Raw genomic sequence first — 20632 nt, 5'->3', positions numbered from 1 at the left:
TCAAAGCCGGTCAAGACCCCTGCGGAAAGGAGCTTCAAGCTATATAGAGACAAATCGCAGAAGTGGCCCCACCTGTGGGTTCGTACCTCCCCCAAGGTGGGCCCGGGGGCCACTGTCGGTACCCTGTAATAGGGATACCCACTCTTACTGCAGCAAGGCAGGACCCGCGTAGTTATCCGTAGCTGCGCGGGAAAGACGGAGTAGCCAGGCCCCACAGGCCAGGCTTTTCCCTCACCAGGCCAACGGCCCCGGACCGTTCCCCGCCTGAGGATGGGTCTGGTGACGCCACGTGTCTCCACGGAAGGGAAGCTCCGAGCTGACCGCCGAGGCCTCGGACCCCGAGAGGGGTCCGGGACCTCCTGCGCCCGTCCGAACTCCCCTCACCGTGTAGGGGTCCGGAGCCGCCACGTGTCCCGGAGACGTGGGATCGTGCGCGAGTCTTCCGCAGGAAGACTCGCCCACCTACCGCATTTAATGCGATGGACAAGGTGTGCTCTGCCACCGCGGTACACAAGACAGCCTTTTGTCAGGCCCCGCTGCGCGCCGCGTATTACCAAGGAGCACAGTGCAGCCACCTGAGCCGCGCCCGCGCAGAGCCCGTCTGCCGCGTTAAATGGATACGACGGCACGGCACTTTTCCATCATGCCACCTACGCCGCTCCCTACACAGTCGTTCAGCTACGTGGCAGGCGATGCTACTAGCTACGTCAGGCTCCGTCTCGACAAGACAGCGCCAAGACATGATGGACGGAGGGCTCCGGGAGCAGGCGAGGGAATCCAAGAGAGAGATCTCCTTTGCCTGCAACGCCATAATGTATGAACAATCCGTTATTTTATATTGCATCGTTGGACCCACCTGTCGGGGATCCAACAGCCGTGTACGCACCCCCTTGAGATATAAAAGGGAGGTGCCCGCTGTGCACAAGACCATCTCCACAAGACAGACTCAAGCTCTCGCACCTTCTCACTCTCGTGGGAAGGCAATACAACACACAGTGGACGTAGGGTATTACGCTCCGGCGGCCCGAACCACTCTAAATCTTGCTGTGTTCATCGTGTTCTTGAGTGAGATCGATCTAAGACTAGCTAACCCCCGAGTACACACCCTCTGGGCTAGGGCGGGTGCCTTCCGCCACCCGGCTGTGGTTTGCAGCACCACGACACGCATTAATTGGATACGACGGCACGACACTTTTTCATCATGCCGCCTACGCCGCAAGCTACATAGCACGTCCAGCTACGTGGCAGGCGACACCGCTGGCTACGCCTGATGCCGTTTCGACAAGACAGCGCCTGGACACGCCGGACGGATGATTCTAGGAGCAGGCAAGGAAATCCAGGAGGGAGATCTCATTCGCCTGCGACACTTAATGTATGAACAGTACTTAGTTTATACTACATCGTTGGGCCCACCTGTCGGGGACCAACGGCCATGTGCGCACCTCCCTCGAGATATAAAAGGGAGGCGCTCGCTGTACACGCAGGACAACAAGCTCCCCAGAGCACATGGAGACCCACGCTGGACTCAGCTCCAAGCTCTTCCAAACCCAAGCAATACATCACACAGTGGACGTAGGGTATTACGCTCCGGCGGCCTGAACCACTCTAAACCTGCTGTGTTCATCGTGTTCTTGAACGAGATCGAACTAATCCTAGCTAACCCCCGAGTACTCACCCTCTGGGCTTAGGCGGGTGCATTCCGCCACCCGGCTGTGGTTTGCCACACCACGACAGGGTCAATTTCATCCATCTGGTGACGTGGCGAGTCATCGTGGACCACCAAGTCAGCGCCCAGTCGGATTAGGGTTGCAACTCACATTGAAATGTCTAAATTACCCCTAGTCCATGTGCTGAACACACGCCATCGAGCCATACTACAAACCCAAAAGCTCCCAGTTAGATCGCAACCCCCATCACAGCTAGCGCTGGCCTCCCAGCTAGGGCAGGTCGCCACCCTTCGCAACCCCTCCAAGCCAGCTCGTCTCCCCCCACCCTGGCTGCTCGCAGGTCATCGCAGGGCGCCGCGCAGGTCATCGCTCCCATTGTGGAGGTTGGCTGGGGATCGAAGGTGAGTCCAAGTTCTGCTCGTGGGATCTCAATTTGATTTGGGCGCTTTGATTTTTTTTTATGGAACCAAACACCAGAGAGCTGCCTGGGAGGAAGGGGCGGCAAGCTGGCTGGGGGAGGTGACGTGCTAGCTGGGGCAGCGAGGAAGCTTGGGGCCGTCGCGGTGGCTAGCTGGGCGGTGAGGGAGCTAAGGGCCGGCGCTGCTGGCTAGCTGGGGTGGCGAGGAAGCTCGTGGACAACGAGGTAGCTCAGGTCCGGGCCTGGGGCTGCGAGCGAATCTGAGTTCAGCTGGTTCTATGGAGGGTACAAACGATATTTCCCATCATATGCTGACTGGGCGCTGATTTGGCAGTCCACGGTGGCACGTCACGTCACCAGATGGACGAAATTGACCCGCTTTGCATAGTTCAGATACCAAAGTTGATGTTTTGATAGTTCAGAGATGAAATTGAGCTATGAGTTATAGTTGAGGGACGATTTTGGTTATTTCGCTAAAAATATTCAAATATCTTTTGGGATAAAGCTCTGATCCTAAAGATTTACCGAACGGGTATCTGTTTACATCAAAATTCGTGAAGACATAATAATGTACGTATCATGGGTCTTTCTCCTGCTAAATGAATGAACTCATCAGTTGGGCCCTTCCTTCCATTCGGTTGTGCTTTTTTTATTTTTATATTTAAAAAAACAAAATTTCAAAAATATATGCCGAATAGGGAAATTTTCAAAAATGGGTGACTATCGCCCCCCTAATGGGCGATAGGATCCAGTGGGCGACAGGACCTAAATGTAAAAAAAATTACATTTAGGTCCTGGCGCCCAGGGCGCATTAAACAGTGAACTTGTAAAATCGATATAAAATCTTAGAAAAATCAAAAAAATACAAACTAAACTGTTATGGATTCTATGAAACAAGATCTACAACTTTTGTTACATAAAGTTTTTCATTTGATCAATGTATCTTTCTCTATTTTAAATACCAATTTAATGCACTTTTATTTAAATCTCAAGATCCATCCTTTGGATACATGTCATCTTTGGCCAGAGTGTTGCATATGATGAGCATAGGCTTGTACAAAATTGGTAGGCCCAGAAAACATTTCTAGTATAAGTTTTTAAATTAGATCTTGCAATATGTCTAGTTTAAATGAGTTATTTATCCATGCTGCTATACTGAGTATTAGAATCCATAACTTTTACAGTACCATTATTTTATTTCCTAAGAGCTATAAAAAAAGTTTGGTAAATTTTAGATAAGCACAACTAGACCAAATGAATTATTTTAGATTTTTCTAGGTACAAGAACTATTTTTCTTGATTTAGGTATATTGATCAAATGAAAAACTTTATGTAACAAAAGTTGTAGATATTATTTCATAGAATCCAGAACAGTTGAGTTTGTATTTTTCTGATTTTTTTATAATTTTATATCGATTTTACAAATTCACTGTTTAATGCGCCCTGGGAGCCAGGACCTAAATATTTTTTTTTTACATTTAGGTCCTGTCGCCCACTGGATGGGCGACATGCATCCATTTTTGAAAATTCCTATTCGACATATATTTTTGAAATTTTATTTTTTTTTAAATATAAAAATAAAAAAAAGCCATTCGGCTGGCCTCCAAGGCCCAGCAGAGGCAAACCAGCCGAGCCCAGCCCTAGAGAGAGAGAGACGTGAGGGTCAGAAGAAGCGTGCGGCACCCGGCAACGAAGCCATCTTCGCTTCCCTTCTCCTCCCCACCTGGCCCCTATTTATCGCCGGCTGCTAGGGTTTTATGGTTGCCGCCGCGTCCCCGAGCATCACCGCCTCCACCCCCGACGACCCCATCGCGTGGCCGGTCCTCCGCGTGGCAGCCGCCGCCACCACAGCCCTCTCCCGCGGCTTCTCCTGTCGCATCACGCGCCGCCGCCGCCGCCTCCCATCGAGCTGCCGAGCGGAGCGGAGAGGAGATCCGTCTGGGCCGGTTGCTTTCCCTTCTCCCGGTAAGGAAGCCCCCCCAACCTAGCTTACTTCGATTCATCGGCTCCGTTTGCTCCAATCCGTGTTCCAAGTTTCGATTTTTCTTGCGATTCCTTGCAAGGAAGGGGTTAAGCCGCCCGATTACTGCGAATGAGTCCACGCGTAGGGAATTTATGATACTCCCTCCACCTAGGATTTGTTTTTTATTTCTTTTGTACGCACTCGGTGTGGACATATAAATTCCTGGGACTCAGGGAGCGCGGGAGGTATCCCGCCCGACCCTGTTTCTTGTTAGCCTTGGCCTTGTTTTGCTTAGTTTTTAATGATTAGGATCGGATGTGATGGTCTCTTAACTCGTTCTAGGTTGTGTGCATAGTGAGGTAACTTTGATCAGCGGTTGTGTAGCATTTATTTAGCTGCTGCATGTAGCCAGAACAGTCCACTCTTTATTGCAGAATTATGGGCTATTCCTTGCAAATTGAACAAAAGGGGCTGCATTTGTTCAAATGCCCCTCCGTGCTTATGAATCCCCATTGCCCAGGGGTTCAGCTGGTTTGTGGACTCACCATATTAAGTATTATGAGTTTTGTAGCCTTGCAGTATGGAAAGGAGACTTAATTTATTGAAATGTCCCACATTACATATTTTAATGGCAACGAAGCTTGTAGGAGTAGATAGGGATGATGGCTTTACCTTAATTGAACGCTTTGATACATAACAGTAGTTGTCAAGATGTACTATGCATTAATATTGAGCCAGTCCTAGTATGTAACTTACTATACCCTACCACCTTTTTCTTCACTAGATGGATGGCATGCCGAACTTTATATATCGCTATACAAGTCATGTAATTTCCATTTGGTTGCATTGATTATTCATATTGATTGTCTCTAGTTTGATACTGTTTTCAGTTTGGAACTGATTTTTTACTAACTTTTTGGCTAATCGGCTCATGTATTTCTGCAGTTTGTATCCAGTTGTACATCTTGACTCAGGATCTCTGTTAAGAACTTGGCATCTTTGTTCATATGGAGTCCAAGAAGAGTTGTCTTCTGATCACTTACTCCCAGGAGATCATAGATGGGGTGCCTTTGTATGTTTCATCTAACTGCCTGCCCATAAAAGCTTTGAAATATGAACCTGCTGGTCATTCGTTCCATGCTGCGGCAATGAAGCTTCTTGGTCTTGGGGAGCAAGAAGACGCGGAAACTGATGATCACAGCGTTTCATCAGATGACAAGAGCCAAGATTTTAATACTGCCTCTGATACCTTTAGCAGCAAAGGGAAGAAGAAGTCTTCTGGCAGCCAACAACAGGATCACTATGCATTGCTTGGTTTGGGACACTTGAGATTCTTGGCTACTGAAGATCAGATTCGAAAGAGTTACCGTGATATGGCACTTAAACATCATCCAGATAAGCAAGCTGCTCTGATTCTTGCAGAGACAACGGAGGAGGCAAAACAAGCAAAAAAGGATGAGATAGAGAGCCATTTCAAGTCCATTCAGGAGGCCTATGAAGTTCTCATAGATCCTACAAAGAGGAGGATTTACGACTCAACAGATGAGTTTGATGATGATGTCCCAACAGACTGTGCCCCACAAGACTTCTTCAAGGTTTTTGGTCCAGCCTTCATGAGAAATGGACGCTGGTCTGTTACCCAGCCTATTCCTTCTCTTGGAGATGATGCCACTCCGATAGATGAAGTTGACAAATTCTACAATTTCTGGTACAACTTCAAGAGTTGGAGGGAGTTTCCAGATGATGATGAATATGACTTGGAGCAAGCTGAATCTCGTGAACATAAGAGGTGGATGGAGAGGCAGAATGCAAAGCTACAAGAGAAGGCTAAAAAGGCAGAGTATGCAAGAGTGCGTACTCTTGTTGAGAATGCTTACAAGAAAGACCCAAGGATCCAGAGGAGGAAGGATGAGGAGAAGGCTGAGAAGCAGAGGAGAAAGGAGGCGAAGTATCTGGCAAAGAAACAGCAGGAGGAGGAAGTGGCAAGAGCTGCTGAAGAGGAAAGGAAAAGGAAAGAGGAGGAGGCTAAGAAAGCTGCAGAAGCTGCTCTCAATCAGAAGAAGCTGAAGGAGAAAGAGAAGAAGTTGCTCCGCAAAGAGAAAACCCGTCTGCGCACACTTGCAGCACCTCTAGTTGCAGAGAGCCACTTTGGTCTGTCAGATGAGGATGTTGAAACAGCATGTGCCTCACTTGATATGGAACAGCTAAAGAAACTGGGTGACAGTATGGAGGGTAAGGATGCAGCTGAAAAGGCCAGGTTGCTGAGCAGTGCACTTCACAAAGAAAGTTCCTCAAAGGAAGCAAAGAAAAGTGATGCAAACAGTGTGGAGGGTTCTGCTTTAAAATCCAACTCTACAGGAGGAAAAGCAACACAAGGCAGCAGCATATTGAACAGCTATGAGAAAAAGGAGAGACCATGGGGAAAGGAAGAGATTGAAATGCTTAGGAAGGCAATGCAGAAGTATCCAAAAGGAACTTCAAGGAGATGGGAGGTTATTTCTGAGTTTATTGGAACAGGCAGATCTGTTGAAGAGATTCTCAAGGCCACGAAGACGGTTCTTCTGCAGAAGCCAGACTCAACAAAAGCTTTTGACTCTTTCCTCGAGAAGCGCAAACCAGCCCAATCCATTGCTTCACCGCTTTCAACCAGAGATGAAACAGTTAGTTCATCAACTGAAGGAGCTGGGACTGCTTCATCCAAGGCGGCGGCACAACCAGCTAGCAGCCAGACAGCCAATGGGAAAGCAGCTGCTGATCCTGTTCCAGATGTTGCACCTTCTGTGACTGATCCAGATGCCTGGACTGAAGCACAAGTGCTGGCCCTCGTCCAAGCTTTGAAGGCTTTTCCTAAGGACGCAAGCCAAAGATGGGAGCGTGTTGCTGCTGCTGTCCCCGGTAAGACTGTAGTCCAGTGCAAGAAAAAGGTTGCCGCAATGAGGGAGAATTTCCGAAGCAAGAAAGCCGGGGAGTAGTGCTGTAACAGCCTCACCGAAGTACATTTTGCGAGGATTATAGCTGCACGGCAATATTTATGGAGTGAGCATCTTGGCTGGTGGCTTGTGCTGGGGATTCCACTTGACGAACCTCTTACACCACCAGTGGCAAGAATAATTTTGTTCTAGTGCTGTGACAACTCTCATTCATCTTGCCAGCGATGTTGGTTTTCTTAGTAGTAATGAAATTTGGGACTGCTAGAGAGGAGGATACGCCATTGAAGCTCATCTACTGTTGATGGACTGATGATTGGCCTTTTGTAGCACTGGTACCCATGGGTTTTGTTTCGGCTGGCTCCTGGGGTTGTCTATGCTTTGCTGGAAGCCATTGGAATATTTTGCCTTGCAGTGTAGTGATATGGTCCGGCCTGGCTGAGTACAAATGTAGAGAACCACATGAGTTTTTATTTATCATCTAAGATAGAAATATTTGTTACATTGCGAGACCTTTTTATTGAATTGAGCATTATTTTGGGTAGCAGCATTTTGTAGGCGACACTTTTTCTTGATTGCACCTTATTGCCCCATCCTATGAGAATAATCTTCCATCTGTCGGGTGTCTATTCTTGTTACGATGCTAATTTCTGTGAGAATAATCTTCCGTCTGTCGGGTGTCTATTATTGTTACGATGGTAATTTCTGTGCATCGATGGGTAATTTTGGCAGGTTATCTCAGGCTTACTCCATCTGTCCCAAATAAGTGTAGTTTAAGAATTTAAAATTTGTCCCAAAATAAATGTAGTTCTCGCTAAGGATTCAAAATTTATCCCAAAATAAATGTAGTTCTCGCTTTTCGCTACATCTCTATCCTCTAACCCTTTCTCTTTTCAAGTGCACTCTTTATTTTTTTTATCCTTCCAGCATCTTCAAGAGTTTGGCATCTCAATATTTTTTTTGGCAAATGGAGAAAAAACAGCCTCCAACAATTTGACAAGTAATTTGGTATTTTTGGCAACTTGACAAATTGAACCTCTTCCACGCGCGCGGAAGCAGCTTGGTATCGCGGTCCTGGCGTCGCCACGATTCACGGTGTTCTTCTCTACGGTGGATCAGACATCTCTAGGATCCCTCTAGGATCCAGCTCTGGCCGTTTGGCCACCTCAACCATGCTCTTGCTCGACGACGCCGGCGGAGCCACGTGAACCGGAGTCTCCAACCCTTCTTATTGGCCTCCCCCAGCCGGCGTTCCACCGGCGGCGTCCCTGCTGCCGCCACTACGGCTATTGGTGCACGCCAGGTACGCGGCCAGGGACGGGTCATCCTCCGGCCGCATGGCCCTCGACGACAGGCTCCTCATCGCGGCGCAGCCCGGCGGCGGCGGCACCGAGAGCCGTCGCGTCGCCGGCAGTGCCCCTGCCGCCTGTAACACCCCAAATTCGACCGGTCCGACCGGTATGACCGACCGGTCAGACCGGTTGGGCGTATTACAACCCGTCCTTATCTTCCCTTTATATTTATTTTATTCCCACTCAACTCTCTTCTTCCCCGTTGAGCCAGAGCTCGAGCAGAGTAGGCCGCCGCCGCCCCTCCCTTCGATCTCCTCCCTCCGGTCGCCTTACTTCGATCATTTGCGCATAGAAGTTCCCCACCACCTCCTCCACCTTCCCCAACCTCCAGCCTAGCCTCTCCTCGGCCGAATCGGCGAGAATCAAAGCTCCAAGCCTCCATGGACAGTAGCTCCGCCCCTCACCGTCGATCCGCCTCTCCGGTCGTCCTCCGCCCAAACAAGTCCCTAAAATGGGTTCGTGGTGAGCTCCTCATCCTCCCTGACCCCTTCCTTCGTGGATTCCGGCACCGAGCCGCCCAGGACGCAGCCGGTCATGGCCCTGCGCCATGGCTCGACTAGGACCGGTCTGACCGGTTATAATAACCGGTCTGACCGGTGGAGCCTTTTATTCATTTGACGAAACTTGCAGGTTGCCTAACAAATTAAAGAAAAATCCTAAAAATACAAAATTAGTTTTGTTTGAATGCTTAGATCTAAATCTCCAGGGGAAAAATATTAATTCTTGTGAAATGAACTTTTTGCCTCAGATAAAGTTTAGGTTGTGTTTTAGAATTGTTTAATTATTTTCAGCAAATAGGTTAGTCCAAAAATTATGAAACTAGGGATGTGGCTTGCTTTAGGAATGTGTAGTTCATTGCAAAAGTTACAAGTCTAGGAAACATCGTTTAGTATGATAAACAACATATCCGTGTACTAGTATGTTATTAGATAATAATTAGTTTATGTTTAAGAAAGATATTGGCGCATACAATTAACACATTTTATCGGTGTAGTGTCATGCTAATTTTTGATTCATCATTAGAATGCACGGATACTCCAGAAAATTTGTACCCGGACAATCCGGGCTAAAACCCGGAGTCTCCGGACGTGTGGGTTTGTAGTTTCTTAATTGTTAAGTTCATCCTGAGTAGGCTTAAATAAATAGTCTTAGTAATAAGGACTAGCTTCTTGTATGAAAAGTTAATATTTAATTATGAATTGTTTCTAAACTAGCATATTTTCCAATCAATTAAAGTATTCCTTTTAAATAATCCCTTAGAGTTGTCTAACTATTTTAGCTTCCTGTGTATTACTTCTTTGAACTCACCCCGAGGTTGATTGAGAAAAGAAAGAGTCTAGTAGCTGTAGCTTGCAATATATCTACTTAGGACATTGCTCGGTTAGGACCGGTCTGACCGGTCGAAAGGACCGGTCTGACCGGTAGTGTGCTTGGGGTAATTTGGACCGGTCTGACCAGTCTGTTGGACTGGTCTGACCAGTGTGGCGGCAGCTGAGCGAGTAGGGTTAGGGTAGTTGGTCTGAATCATTAGCAATTCTCCTCAGTTATGGGTTATTTTTGTAAATATGTAATTCATATATGCATTCTCTCATATCATATGCATATGCACACATGTAGATTCCGGTGCATGCGATCTCGTGACTGTGGAACAGGCGTAGCCGTGAAGCCCAAGAGCTAGCGAGGCAGGATTGAGAAAGAATTCGTGAAGACCCGGCTCAATGGTCGGAAGGGCCCAAGGCCGAAAATAATATTAGCACTAACTTAGTGTTACCCTCAGGCAAGCCCCGGTGCACATCCTATTAATTTAAATTATGACACCTATTTATGTTTCTAATACTTGTGCATTAGGTTTAGTAATTGTTTGGAACCTTAGTTGCATGATCCTTAGGTTTCCTTGGGTTTATACTAGTATGTATGGGTCGTTAGCACTGCTATGCTAAATAGTTCTCGATAGAAGCCGAGTGATTTCAGGTCACTCGCGAGATATAGGATACTTAGAAGTCGAGTAATTTCCGATTACTCGCGAGAATTAGGATATATTTAAATTCCAGTACATGAGATGTTGAATTTGATATGGAATAACTGGAGAATTTAGACCGGACAGGAAATGATGAGGATACATAGGTATGGCAGCAGGACAGGGTTCCTGGGTGTCTTAGTCCCGTCTGTGTCGGTTAAGGACCGAGCCGTTGTTGGCCCTGCTGATCATGTTTGAACTGTACTAACCGCATACCGGGAGTAGGAGGTAGACGAAACCGGTAAGCCGAGTACTGCCTTGCTTCGAAAGTACAGGAACCCGCACCCAACTCCTGGGGCGAGTCGAGTAATCGCGGAGAATTGGGATGCATATGTTTATTTTTGGTGGTCTCACGTTGAGCTCGGCTGACCATATGTCGTTGGGCTGGTTCCTGTAGTTCGAGGCGGGGAGGGGAATGGTTGGCATGTATAGTCCGACGGGGCAAATACGTGCCGTGTTGGTTAGGTCCACCTTGCAAGGTTAAATCGGATCGATTCGCCGTCAGTCGCTCTCGGATATGAGCACCTTGATCACCGAGTCGCAGCGTAGTGCGAGTAGGGATGATAAGTGTTTAATGTAAGGTTTCTCTATATTGATTTTATACCTGTTGCTCCACCATGTTTGCTATAGTTAGTTTATGCTAATGATAGATCATGGTTAGATTATATATACAATCCGGGCTAAAATCATGAAAGTAAGGACTTACTTTAGCCGCGGTTTCTGCAAAATAACCACCAGCCAAAAGCCTTGCATGTCTAGTTATATGGGCTAAGTTATACCCACTGGTCGGGTAGGTCTTGATTAGTATTAGTTGCTCAGGGTTTGTTGTTTACCCTATTTCAGGTATAGAAGCTAACTAGGTTTCACATCGGTGGGCTCGATGTGGCGCCTGGTCTTCACGTCTCGGTGGTTCTCGACTTATTTAGTTTGTTCTATTTAATCTCTAGTAAAAATGCTCTGTAAGTTAGATTTTCTTTCGTGCTGTCATTTCTTTTTTTTTGCAAATTTTAAATTTAAAGCTGTTTTGTAAAAGCCTTAAATGTTATTTTTTCTATTTTATAATATTTTATCATGCTGGTACCTTCTGTGTTCGCCTTCGTGCGAGACTTCTGGTGTGTTTCGATCGGCCTGTGGGTTGGAAACAACCTATCAAGTTACACTTAATTAAGCTAATGCGCCCAATGGTGGCGGTTATGCTTAATTAAGCATTTTAACTCGGCGGGTCTGTCACACCGCCTCCTTCGCCGGGCTCCCCAGCGGCATGATGACGGTGGTGTCCCTGCGGCCTTCCGCGGCAGCCGGCTTGGTGGTGACCGCGACTGGCTCCCACGAGAAGACCACGGCGGCTGGCGGCTTTAGCACGGCCGCTAATTCTTGCTGCTGCCCCATCGTTGCTCGCCTTCGTTGGTACGCACCCAAAGACAGTGACCGACTAAGAGTAATTCCAGCAGGGTCTCTATTTGGATGACTAAACTCATATTTTAGTCATTTTACTCAAATTTTATCTCCAGCAGAGCCCCTACATGGGTAACTAAAATGAGGGGGTGACTAAATTTCTTCTCCCACCCCCTCAATTTGGTCATCCTCTACTTAGCCTACCAATAGTAGAGCCCACTATTTTTTTTCCTTTTAGTCTATTTAGTCGGTGCTGCTGGAGTAGAGACTACATTTTAGATGACTAAACTTGAAAAGTGGGTGACTAAAATGAGTTTTAGTCACTCCACTGGAGTTGCTCTAATACACCGATCGACCTGCCGCCGCCCTGTTTGTATGTATATATGATGGAGTGTCTGTGTGTTCCTGGACGAAGACGGAGGAGAGGAAAAGACGGTGAGAGAAAAGGAGGTTAACAGCCGCGTCAAAAAATAACTACAAGGTTTACAAATTTGTGATTTGGGAAGTAAAATATGGAGAACTCTTGGAGATGAACTATTTTTTTATTTGTCATATTTTTTGCCAAGTTGCTAAACTCTATGTTTTGACAACTAAATTTTGGTAAACACTTGGAGATGCTTTAATTCCCGTGCCCAACTTCTTAAACTACAGTTATTTTGGGGCGGAGGGAGTATGTGAAATTTCAGCTGTACCATATCTCGATGTGTTTGATATTTCGCTAGAATCTTTGTTCCTTTCCTTCTCACAACAAATGATGCAAAATGGAGTGGGTTTGGAAGTGGGAACATTTCTCAACTGTGCCATCCTTCCAGTCACCCTTGGTAATTGGTTTGGTTGTATCGACTTGAACCAGGCTCAGCTGCGGCTGATTGTTTACTTGCGCGGCTGATTGTTTACTTGTGAATCGTGATGAGCCATGCCAATCCCGGCGCAGCTTTGTTTAGATTCTAATTTTTTTTGGTCAAAAATGTTACGTCGAACGTTTGGACAAATGTATGGAGTATTAAATGGGGACAAAATAAAAAATCAATTGCACAATTCGTGTGTAAATTGCGAGATAAATCTTTTGAGCCTAATTGCGTCATGATTTGATAATGTGGTGCTACAGTAAATATTTGCTAATAATTGATTAATTAGGTTTAATAAATTCGTATCGCAGTTTACAGACGGAATCTGTAATTTGTTTTGTTATTAGTATATGTTTACTACTTCAAATGTGTGTCCAAATGCTTCAAAAATTTTACACATAAAAAATTAAAAGGCAATGCAAAGGCACCAGCGAAGCTGGCTCCGTGGAAAGGAAAAAGTCCATTTTTGACCATCTAACTCTGGCCTCAGTTTGGTTTTAGCCATCAGACTCCAAAACCGGGTATCTTCGGCCATACAAGTATCAAAACTGTTCAAATTTGACCATCGGGCTGTTTTGATGGGTGATTTTAATTTTTTTCATTTACAATTAAGTCCTTAGATCTTAAAATGATTATTACTTTTTGCCCGTACCTCCGATTTAGGTCATTCCTACGGTCACGCGTTCGTAAGGGTGAGCTTTATCTTTTAAAATGTCCTTTATACTATTTTATCACTATTTGTTATGTTATTCTTATGTTGTTGTGTAAAACCAACAATATAATAAAAGTAAAACAAACAATTACAAAATAATATGAACAACATTTTAAAAGATAAAGATCATCGTTACGAACACATGATCACAAGAATCACTTAAATTGGAAATATGAGAAAAAATAGTAATCATTTTAAGATCCAAGGACTAAACTGTAAATAAAATAGTCCTTGGATCTTAAAATGATTACTACTAAACTGTAAATAAAATAGTTCTTGGATCTTAAAATGATTACTATTTTTACTCGTATCTCCGATTTAAGTGATTCTTACGGTCATGCGTTCGTAACGATGAGCTTTGTCTTTTAAAGTGTTACTTATATTATTATGTAACTATTTGTTTTACTTTCTTTATATTGTTATTTTTACACAACAACATAAGAATAATATAGCAAATAGTGATAAAATAGTATGAAGAACACTTTAAAAGATAAAGCTCACCGTTACAAATGCGTGACCGCAAGAATGACCTAAATCGAAGGTACAGGCAAAAAAGTAACAATTATTTTAAGATCTAAGGATTTAATTGTAAATAAAAAAATTGAAAATCACCCACCAAAACAGCCCCATGGTCAAATTTGAACGGTTTTGATAGTTGGATGGCCAAAGATACCCGGTTTTAGAGTTCGATGGCCAAAACCAAACTAAGACCAGATTTGAATGGTTAAAAATAGACTTTTTCCCCGGGGAAACGGAAACAAGTTCCTTTCCCGCGAGCCTGGCTCGCTGGATGTGAGTGCCTATCGGTTAATAATTGTATTAAGTTGGAGATTAGTTTATTTTAAATGATATTGGCATTTTTCAAATCGATTAAGATTTATTTATGTAAAACTAAGAGCTATAAAAGTATACTTATATAAACAAATATCATACAAAATTTATTTATGATATTTTATCTCCTGCAACATCTTCTCGTGCAGGTAATAAAAAAACTTCTACTCGTGGCCGACTGAATAAATATAGGTAACCAATCAAGCAGCTATATCATCTGCTGAGTGTCACTGCCCTGAAAAAAAAGAGGAAAAGAAAATAAAAATCCCCGCTGGGCCCACCTGTCAGCCACCCTTTTTCCTCTCCTCCTCTGTTCTGCCGCGTCGCGCCGCACGCGTCGTCGCCGGCGTCGATCCTCGCGTGCCGTGCCACGTGCCGGCCATCCTCGTGTGCCGTGCCCATCCGTCCCTCCTCTCATCGCCTCAAAACCCCGCCCGACCCCCGTTACCCTCAAACCCTAACCCTAGCCTTCCCCTTCTCCATTAACGCCGCCGGCCCGAGCTCCCGTCGCCGCCCACCGCCGCGATTCGGCCGCTCCGATGAGCCGCGGCTCAATTCCTTGCGCGAGGAGCGTCTCCTCCCTTCCCTCGCTCGGTTTCGCCCCTAACCCGGCCCCCTCTCCCTCCCTGCAGAGCCGCCGGCGAGCGCCTCTGTCCGCCGCCGCCTCTGCTCGTCGCGCCGCCGGTCCGCCGCCGCTCCTCGCCCGCACCGCCGCTGGTGAGCCTCGCCGCCACCTCCGCATCGCCGTGCGCACCTCTCCTTCCCCGCTCTGGCCCCGCCTCGCCGCACCGCCTCGCGCCACCGCCGCTCGCCGTCGCCACGCACGCGCGTGCGCGCACACCGCGCGTCGCCCGCGACGCCGTGGCCGCGCCCACGCCGTGGTCAGGGCGCGTGCCCTGCCGTGACCCGGCTGGGTGGGCCGCTGGCCAGCGGGCCCCACCTGTCAGTGCTTGCGGGTGTGGGATAGGGTGGATCTAGCAATTAGTTAGGGTTTTGTGATGTTTAGTTTTTCTGCAATCTTGTAAATTGTGTAGAAATTCGTGTATAGCTCCAAAAATTATGAAACTTGTTTTATTAGATTCCTCTAGCTGAGATCTACTTAGGAAAAATATTTTTTTGCATGTTACTTTGCTGTAGATTTATCTATAGTTCTATCTTGCAAAAGTGAGTTTAATGCTTGGTTATTTGTGTATTGCTAGAAAAATCTCAAACTAAATTTTGTTAGACTCCTTGTGAGGTGTATTTTTCAGTGGTGCAACTTTTTCATATGTTTCCTTGCTGTGTATCAAAGTTTTAGCTTGTTTTCTTATGCTTTATCTGAAAATGGTTTAATATAGAACTTTTTGTTGGAAAGTGAGAAATTAGTAAAACCAGTTTTGTTAGCCTTGTGTTCCTGCCTAGTTTCCATGATAATTTTCTTGGATTTGTTTAGATAAGTTTGCATGCCTTTTATGATTTATCTTGCTTAGAGTAGCTGAAAATTGATCTATTTATGATTACTTATAGGAAAATGTTTTTGCTGCAAAACAAATTTTCATGAGTTCATTGCATTGTCGTCTGCATGCCCAAATTATTTCATGATTTATTCTTGTTGTTTAGTTCATTTCTTAATTCGTGCATCGCATTCATGCATTTTAGTGACCGAACCGTCGGAGAACGAACCCATGGAGCCCGCCGAGTCCGTGGAGCCTGAACCCGGAATCCCGTTCGTGGTCGAGTCGGAAGTTAACCAAGGCAAGCAGCTAAGCATATTCCTTGCACCTATTTAATCTGATTTAGTTTAGCTATCTCACCGGGTAATGTTGGGTTATATGTTATATTTTGTATTGCATTCTTGTACCTAATTTCCTGCATTACCCTTCCTTGAATTGTTATCTATGCCTCTGTCACTTGTTAGTCAATGAACTACTTAATTTGACTAAATTCTTAGCCCTGCTTAGAATACTTATATTGCTTGCTAGAAGGGAATGGTTTGGATTATCACACTTACCTGTTTATCCTTGATCGCACTTGAGCTAGGGCAAGTAGAGTTTGGTAGTACCGAGATTCGAGCGGAATGGTAGGGCCTAGAGAATGAAGTCACATGGGCATAGTCCGCTTGGATCGATTAAGGACCGAGTGGATGCCATCGGCCTTGAGCACCTTTCCGTGCTACCACATATCCAATATAATGGAACGGATGAGCCAAATACCTTCTTTGACTTGATCATTGGGGCCCGGTCCCAGATGCGTGGCCAAGGCCTATGCAGGGAGGTTTAGTGTGTCCCCGGGTGGAATTATGTGTAGGAAAGTTTAGAGAAGTCTCCGGTAGAACTAAATCTCCACGCGCAAGCTGGGCGTACCCTCAACGGTTGAGCCTTGTTGGGAACGGTTGACGTGAGTACCCCCTTGCCCGACGTGATCGGTTGGGTGAGTCGCATGGTCCTCGCGTCGTGTGGGTAAAGTAGTACACCCTTGCAAGGTTATAATCAATTCGAATTGCCGCGCTCTCGGATATGAGCAAGCTCTTGGTTCGCCGAATTCCTCTTAGAGAGTTTCGGTATTGTTGGTTTTGGAATCATGTCTTGTCAATGATCTATTGATTATTATATTACTCTCTTAATCAACTAAAAGTGTTTGGGGTTGGGCAAGATTAATTAATTCTGATAGGTGATAGTGTAGAGAGCTAATGCTTATGCAATAATTACTTAATCTTAAAGCTTTTACTTGAGCCAATGCATGATCCTTGCTTATGTAATCGCGTAAGTCTTGCGAGTACCTTTTGTACTCAGGTTGCTTTCTAAACCTAGTTGCAGGTGAGCCAGAAGTGGTGTTCGGCCATTTCTACCCCACTGATCCAAACGCGGGGGAAGAATAGGTCGTGGTGGCTGTAATGATGTCCTTGAGCAAGGCGTCATTGCTTTAGTAAGTCTTTATCGTAATCGAGCTTCGCGAGAGCATGTAAAAGCAATAAACTTTATGTTTCTGTTTAATATGGCTTTCGTGAGCCCAAGGCTTGTAAGTGAAGTTTGAAACCCACCTATGTTGAACTTGTTATATTAAGCTGTGAACTCTGATTGTATAAAACTGCTCTTTGTGAATTTTTGGCGATGTATTCGATTGTTAACGGTATGTGCATATGCTGATTCTGGGCGTATGTTGGAGCACATACCGGGACTACCGGATTTGATATTATTTTGGATGAATGACGTGTCGGTTATTCGTATCTCTAGATGTGGGATAACACGTGGCACGCTCTCCGGCAAGCACGTGTTAACTCTAATCTGGATGATAATGACCGGCGGTTCGTTTAAAATAGTATCAAATTGGGCGTTTCTCACAACGGGTATCAGAGCTGAGTTTCCATGAAGTGAATTTAAAATTTGTTTAGTGGATTGAGAGTAAAATAAAATTTGATTACTTGCACTAAGATTTACTTTTGTTAAAAATTTGAACTTAAGGTAAAATGCTAACTTTCTTCCTTTGTCTTAGAGCTAATCCTTTCTTACTGCTTCACTTGTCTAATTAAGACATGCTTAACCCCTCTTGTCTTCATGAGTAGCGGGAGCGTAGGAAAACCCTTTCACCCTCTGGAAACCTTTTGAGCCTTTTACCGGAGTTGAGAAGGTGAGAATCACCCATTGTCCGGAGCGCTAGTAGGAGGGTTGTAGCACTGCTGGACAATGTGGTTGTTTCGGGTCGTGAGTGCTAGAACGTTAAGGCGTGCTCACGATGTGAGGAGACGACATGTTGCATTCATACCTCGCATGCATGCATACTTTCTTTTGGTTTTCAAAGCTGCATCTAACTAATTTAATGTGTTGTGGTCTAGTTTTCGCTAATCTCGTTCTTGCTAATCTTAGTGGGCCAGATCTACCATTTCTCTTAGTTATGTTGCTCTAGTGTTGGTTATGTGTTAGATTTTTATCTACACATTGTCTTTCCACCCTACCTTTGAGTATCATCCTCCATCTTTCATTCCTGACCGCTAACCGTTTTGTTTATTAACAGGATGATGTTGCGTTCGGGAACTGGAAGGGATGGTGCCAATGGTTCGGGTGGCAATAACAATCGCAACAACGAGGATCCCCTCCCTAATCCTGCAGTTCACCCAAATCTCGCGGACGTCCTGGCCCGACAAACTGAACTCATGGCGCACTTAGTCAATCAGTTGGGCAATGCCGGCAATAATGGTCCAAGAGCTGAGCCTCAAGTGAACAGGTCTGGGGATTTCTTCCGCACCAACCCGCCCATCTTTCGTGGTTCCAAGGATCCTCTGGATGCGGATTTCTGGCTCAATGTCATTGAAGAGAAGCTTGGTCTTATTGAATGTGAGCCACATGAGAAGGTACTCTTTACTGCTCATCAACTGCATGACGCCCCTGGGGCTTGGTGGCAGAACTTCAAGGCATCTCACCCTGCCAACTACCGCTTCACATGGGAGGAGTTCCGCACAGCTTTTCGCTACTTCCATATTCCCAAGGGTATCATGGACATCAAGAAGAAGGAATTTCTGAATCTCACTCAAGGAAGTCGTGATGTGATGGCCTATGTCAATGCTTTCAACACTCTCTCCCAATATGCACCTGAAGAAGTGGCCACCGATGCCAAGAAGCAAGAACGCCTGTACAATGGGCTCTCCGCAGATTTGCAAGACAAGCTCTCCACTACCAAGTTTGAAGACTTCAATGACTTGGTGAATATTGCTATCAGAGCTGAGCATAAGATGAAGAATCTTGAGGCAAAGAACAAGCGTCCCGCTCCAACCTCTGCGGGCGGTAGCTCCTTCTCTTTTTGTGAAGAAGAAAGATGATAGTTTACGGATGTGTGTTGATTACCGTCCGTTAAACGAAGTCACTGTCAAGAACAAATATCCTCTTCCTCGGATTGATATTTTGTTTGATCAACTCTTCGGAGCTCGTTATTTCTCTAAGATTGATTTAAGGTTGGGTTATCATCAAATCAAAATTCGAATTGAAGACATTCCGAAAACAGCTTTCTCTACTAGATATGGTCTCTATGAATTCACTGTCATGTCTTTCGGCCTCACCAATGCATCGGCTTATTTCATGTATCTGATGAATAGCATCTTCACGGAGGAACTGGATGTCTTTGTGATCATCTTCATTGATGATATTCTCATTTATTCCAAGACCAAAGAAGATCATGCTCGTCATATTCATATCGTCCTCCAAAAGCTTAGAGAGCATCGTCTTTATGCCAAATTTAGCAAATGTGAGTTTTGGCTTGAGAAGGTTTCTTTTCTTGGTCATGTCCTCTCCAAGGATGGTATTGCTGTGGATCCTAGCAAGGTGCAAGATGTTCTTGATTGGAAGCAACCTCAGAATGTCCATGAGATCCGGAGTTTTCTTGGACTTGCGGGATATTACCGCCGGTTCATAGAGAACTTTTCTAAAATTGCGAAACCTATAACTGAGTTATTGAAAAATGGAGTTAAGTTTGAGTGGACTCAAGCCTGTGAAGAAGCCTTCCAAAATCTTAAGGATCATCTCACTACTACTCCAGTTCTTTCTCAGCCAGATATTTCCAAGAGTTTTGATGTTTATTGCGATGCTTCTCGCATCGGTCTTGGCTGTGTTCTTATGCAAGAAGGCCGAGTGGTGGCCTATGCTTCTCGTCAACTCAAGAGGCACGAAGAAAATTATCCTACCCATGATTTAGAGCTTGCGGCTGTTGTTCATGCTCTAAAGATATGGCGTCATTATCTGCTTGGTAATCATTGCAATATCTATACTGACCACAAGAGCCTCAAGTATATTTTCACTCAATATGAGGCAACGTCGATGGCTTGAATTAATCAAGGATTATGACATTGAAGTGCACTATCATCCCGGTAAGGCGAATGTCGTCACCGATGCACTAAGCCGAAAGGCTCAATGCAACTGCTTGACCATAGCTCCTCCTGTGCATACTCTCTGTGATGATCTTCGGAAACTTGGAATTTCTATGGTCCAAGAAGGCTATCTTGCTACTCTTACAGTCAGATCTGATCTTTATGATCAAATTAAGGAAGTCCAAAAGAAGAATAAGGGTATGGCTTGAATTCGGGAGTTAATGCTCGGTGTTTCTCTACGGATGGTCAAGGAGTTCTATTCTTTGGGAATCGAATTGTGGTGCCTAAGGATCATAATCTCAGGCGAATTATCCTTGATGAAGCCCATAGTTTTCAATTCTCCATTCATCCGGGCAGTACCAAAATGTATCAAGATCTCAAGCAAAGGTTTTGGTGGACTCGCATGAAGCGAGAAATTGCTCGGTACGTCTCTGAGTGTGATATTTGCCAAAGGGTTAAGGCCGAACATCTCAAACCTGCCGGTACCCTTCAGCCCTTGCCTATTCCATCATGGAAGTGGGAAGAAATTGGAATGGATTTCATCACTGGGTTACCCAGGTCTTCTCAAGGATATGATTCTATCTGGGTAATTGTTGATCGTCTAACCAAGTCGGCTCATTTCCTTCCAGTAAAGACTACGTATCATGTCAAGCAATATGCGGAGTTATA

General features: G+C 45.3%; 2 protein-coding genes across 2 annotated transcripts; one reads left to right on the top strand and one right to left on the bottom strand.

The window, feature by feature from the left end:
• The first annotated feature begins 3734 nt into the window (after positions 1-3734).
• LOC120681536 (dnaJ homolog subfamily C member 2-like) lies at positions 3735-7591 on the top strand. Its single transcript, XM_039963054.1, has 2 exons — positions 3735-4050; positions 4994-7591. The coding sequence occupies exon 2, from the start codon at positions 5056-5058 to the stop codon at positions 7018-7020; it is 1965 nt and encodes a 654-aa protein (XP_039818988.1). The 5' UTR covers positions 3735-4050; positions 4994-5055; the 3' UTR covers positions 7021-7591.
• A 612-nt stretch (positions 7592-8203) lies between these two features.
• LOC120681045 lies at positions 8204-11733 on the bottom strand. Its single transcript, XM_039962597.1, has 2 exons — positions 11578-11733; positions 8204-8401 (listed from the first exon to the last, which is right to left on the bottom strand). Exons 1-2 carry the CDS (start codon positions 11731-11733, stop codon positions 8204-8206), a joined length of 354 nt encoding a protein of 117 aa, XP_039818531.1.
• Between the last annotated feature and the right edge of the window lie 8899 nt (positions 11734-20632).

This window comes from Panicum virgatum, chromosome 7N (assembly GCF_016808335.1).
Source record: "Panicum virgatum strain AP13 chromosome 7N, P.virgatum_v5, whole genome shotgun sequence".
Taxonomy (NCBI): Eukaryota; Viridiplantae; Streptophyta; class Magnoliopsida; order Poales; family Poaceae; genus Panicum; species Panicum virgatum.
Note: the sequence above shows the minus strand (reverse complement) of the source record. Positions and strands in the feature narration are given on the sequence as shown.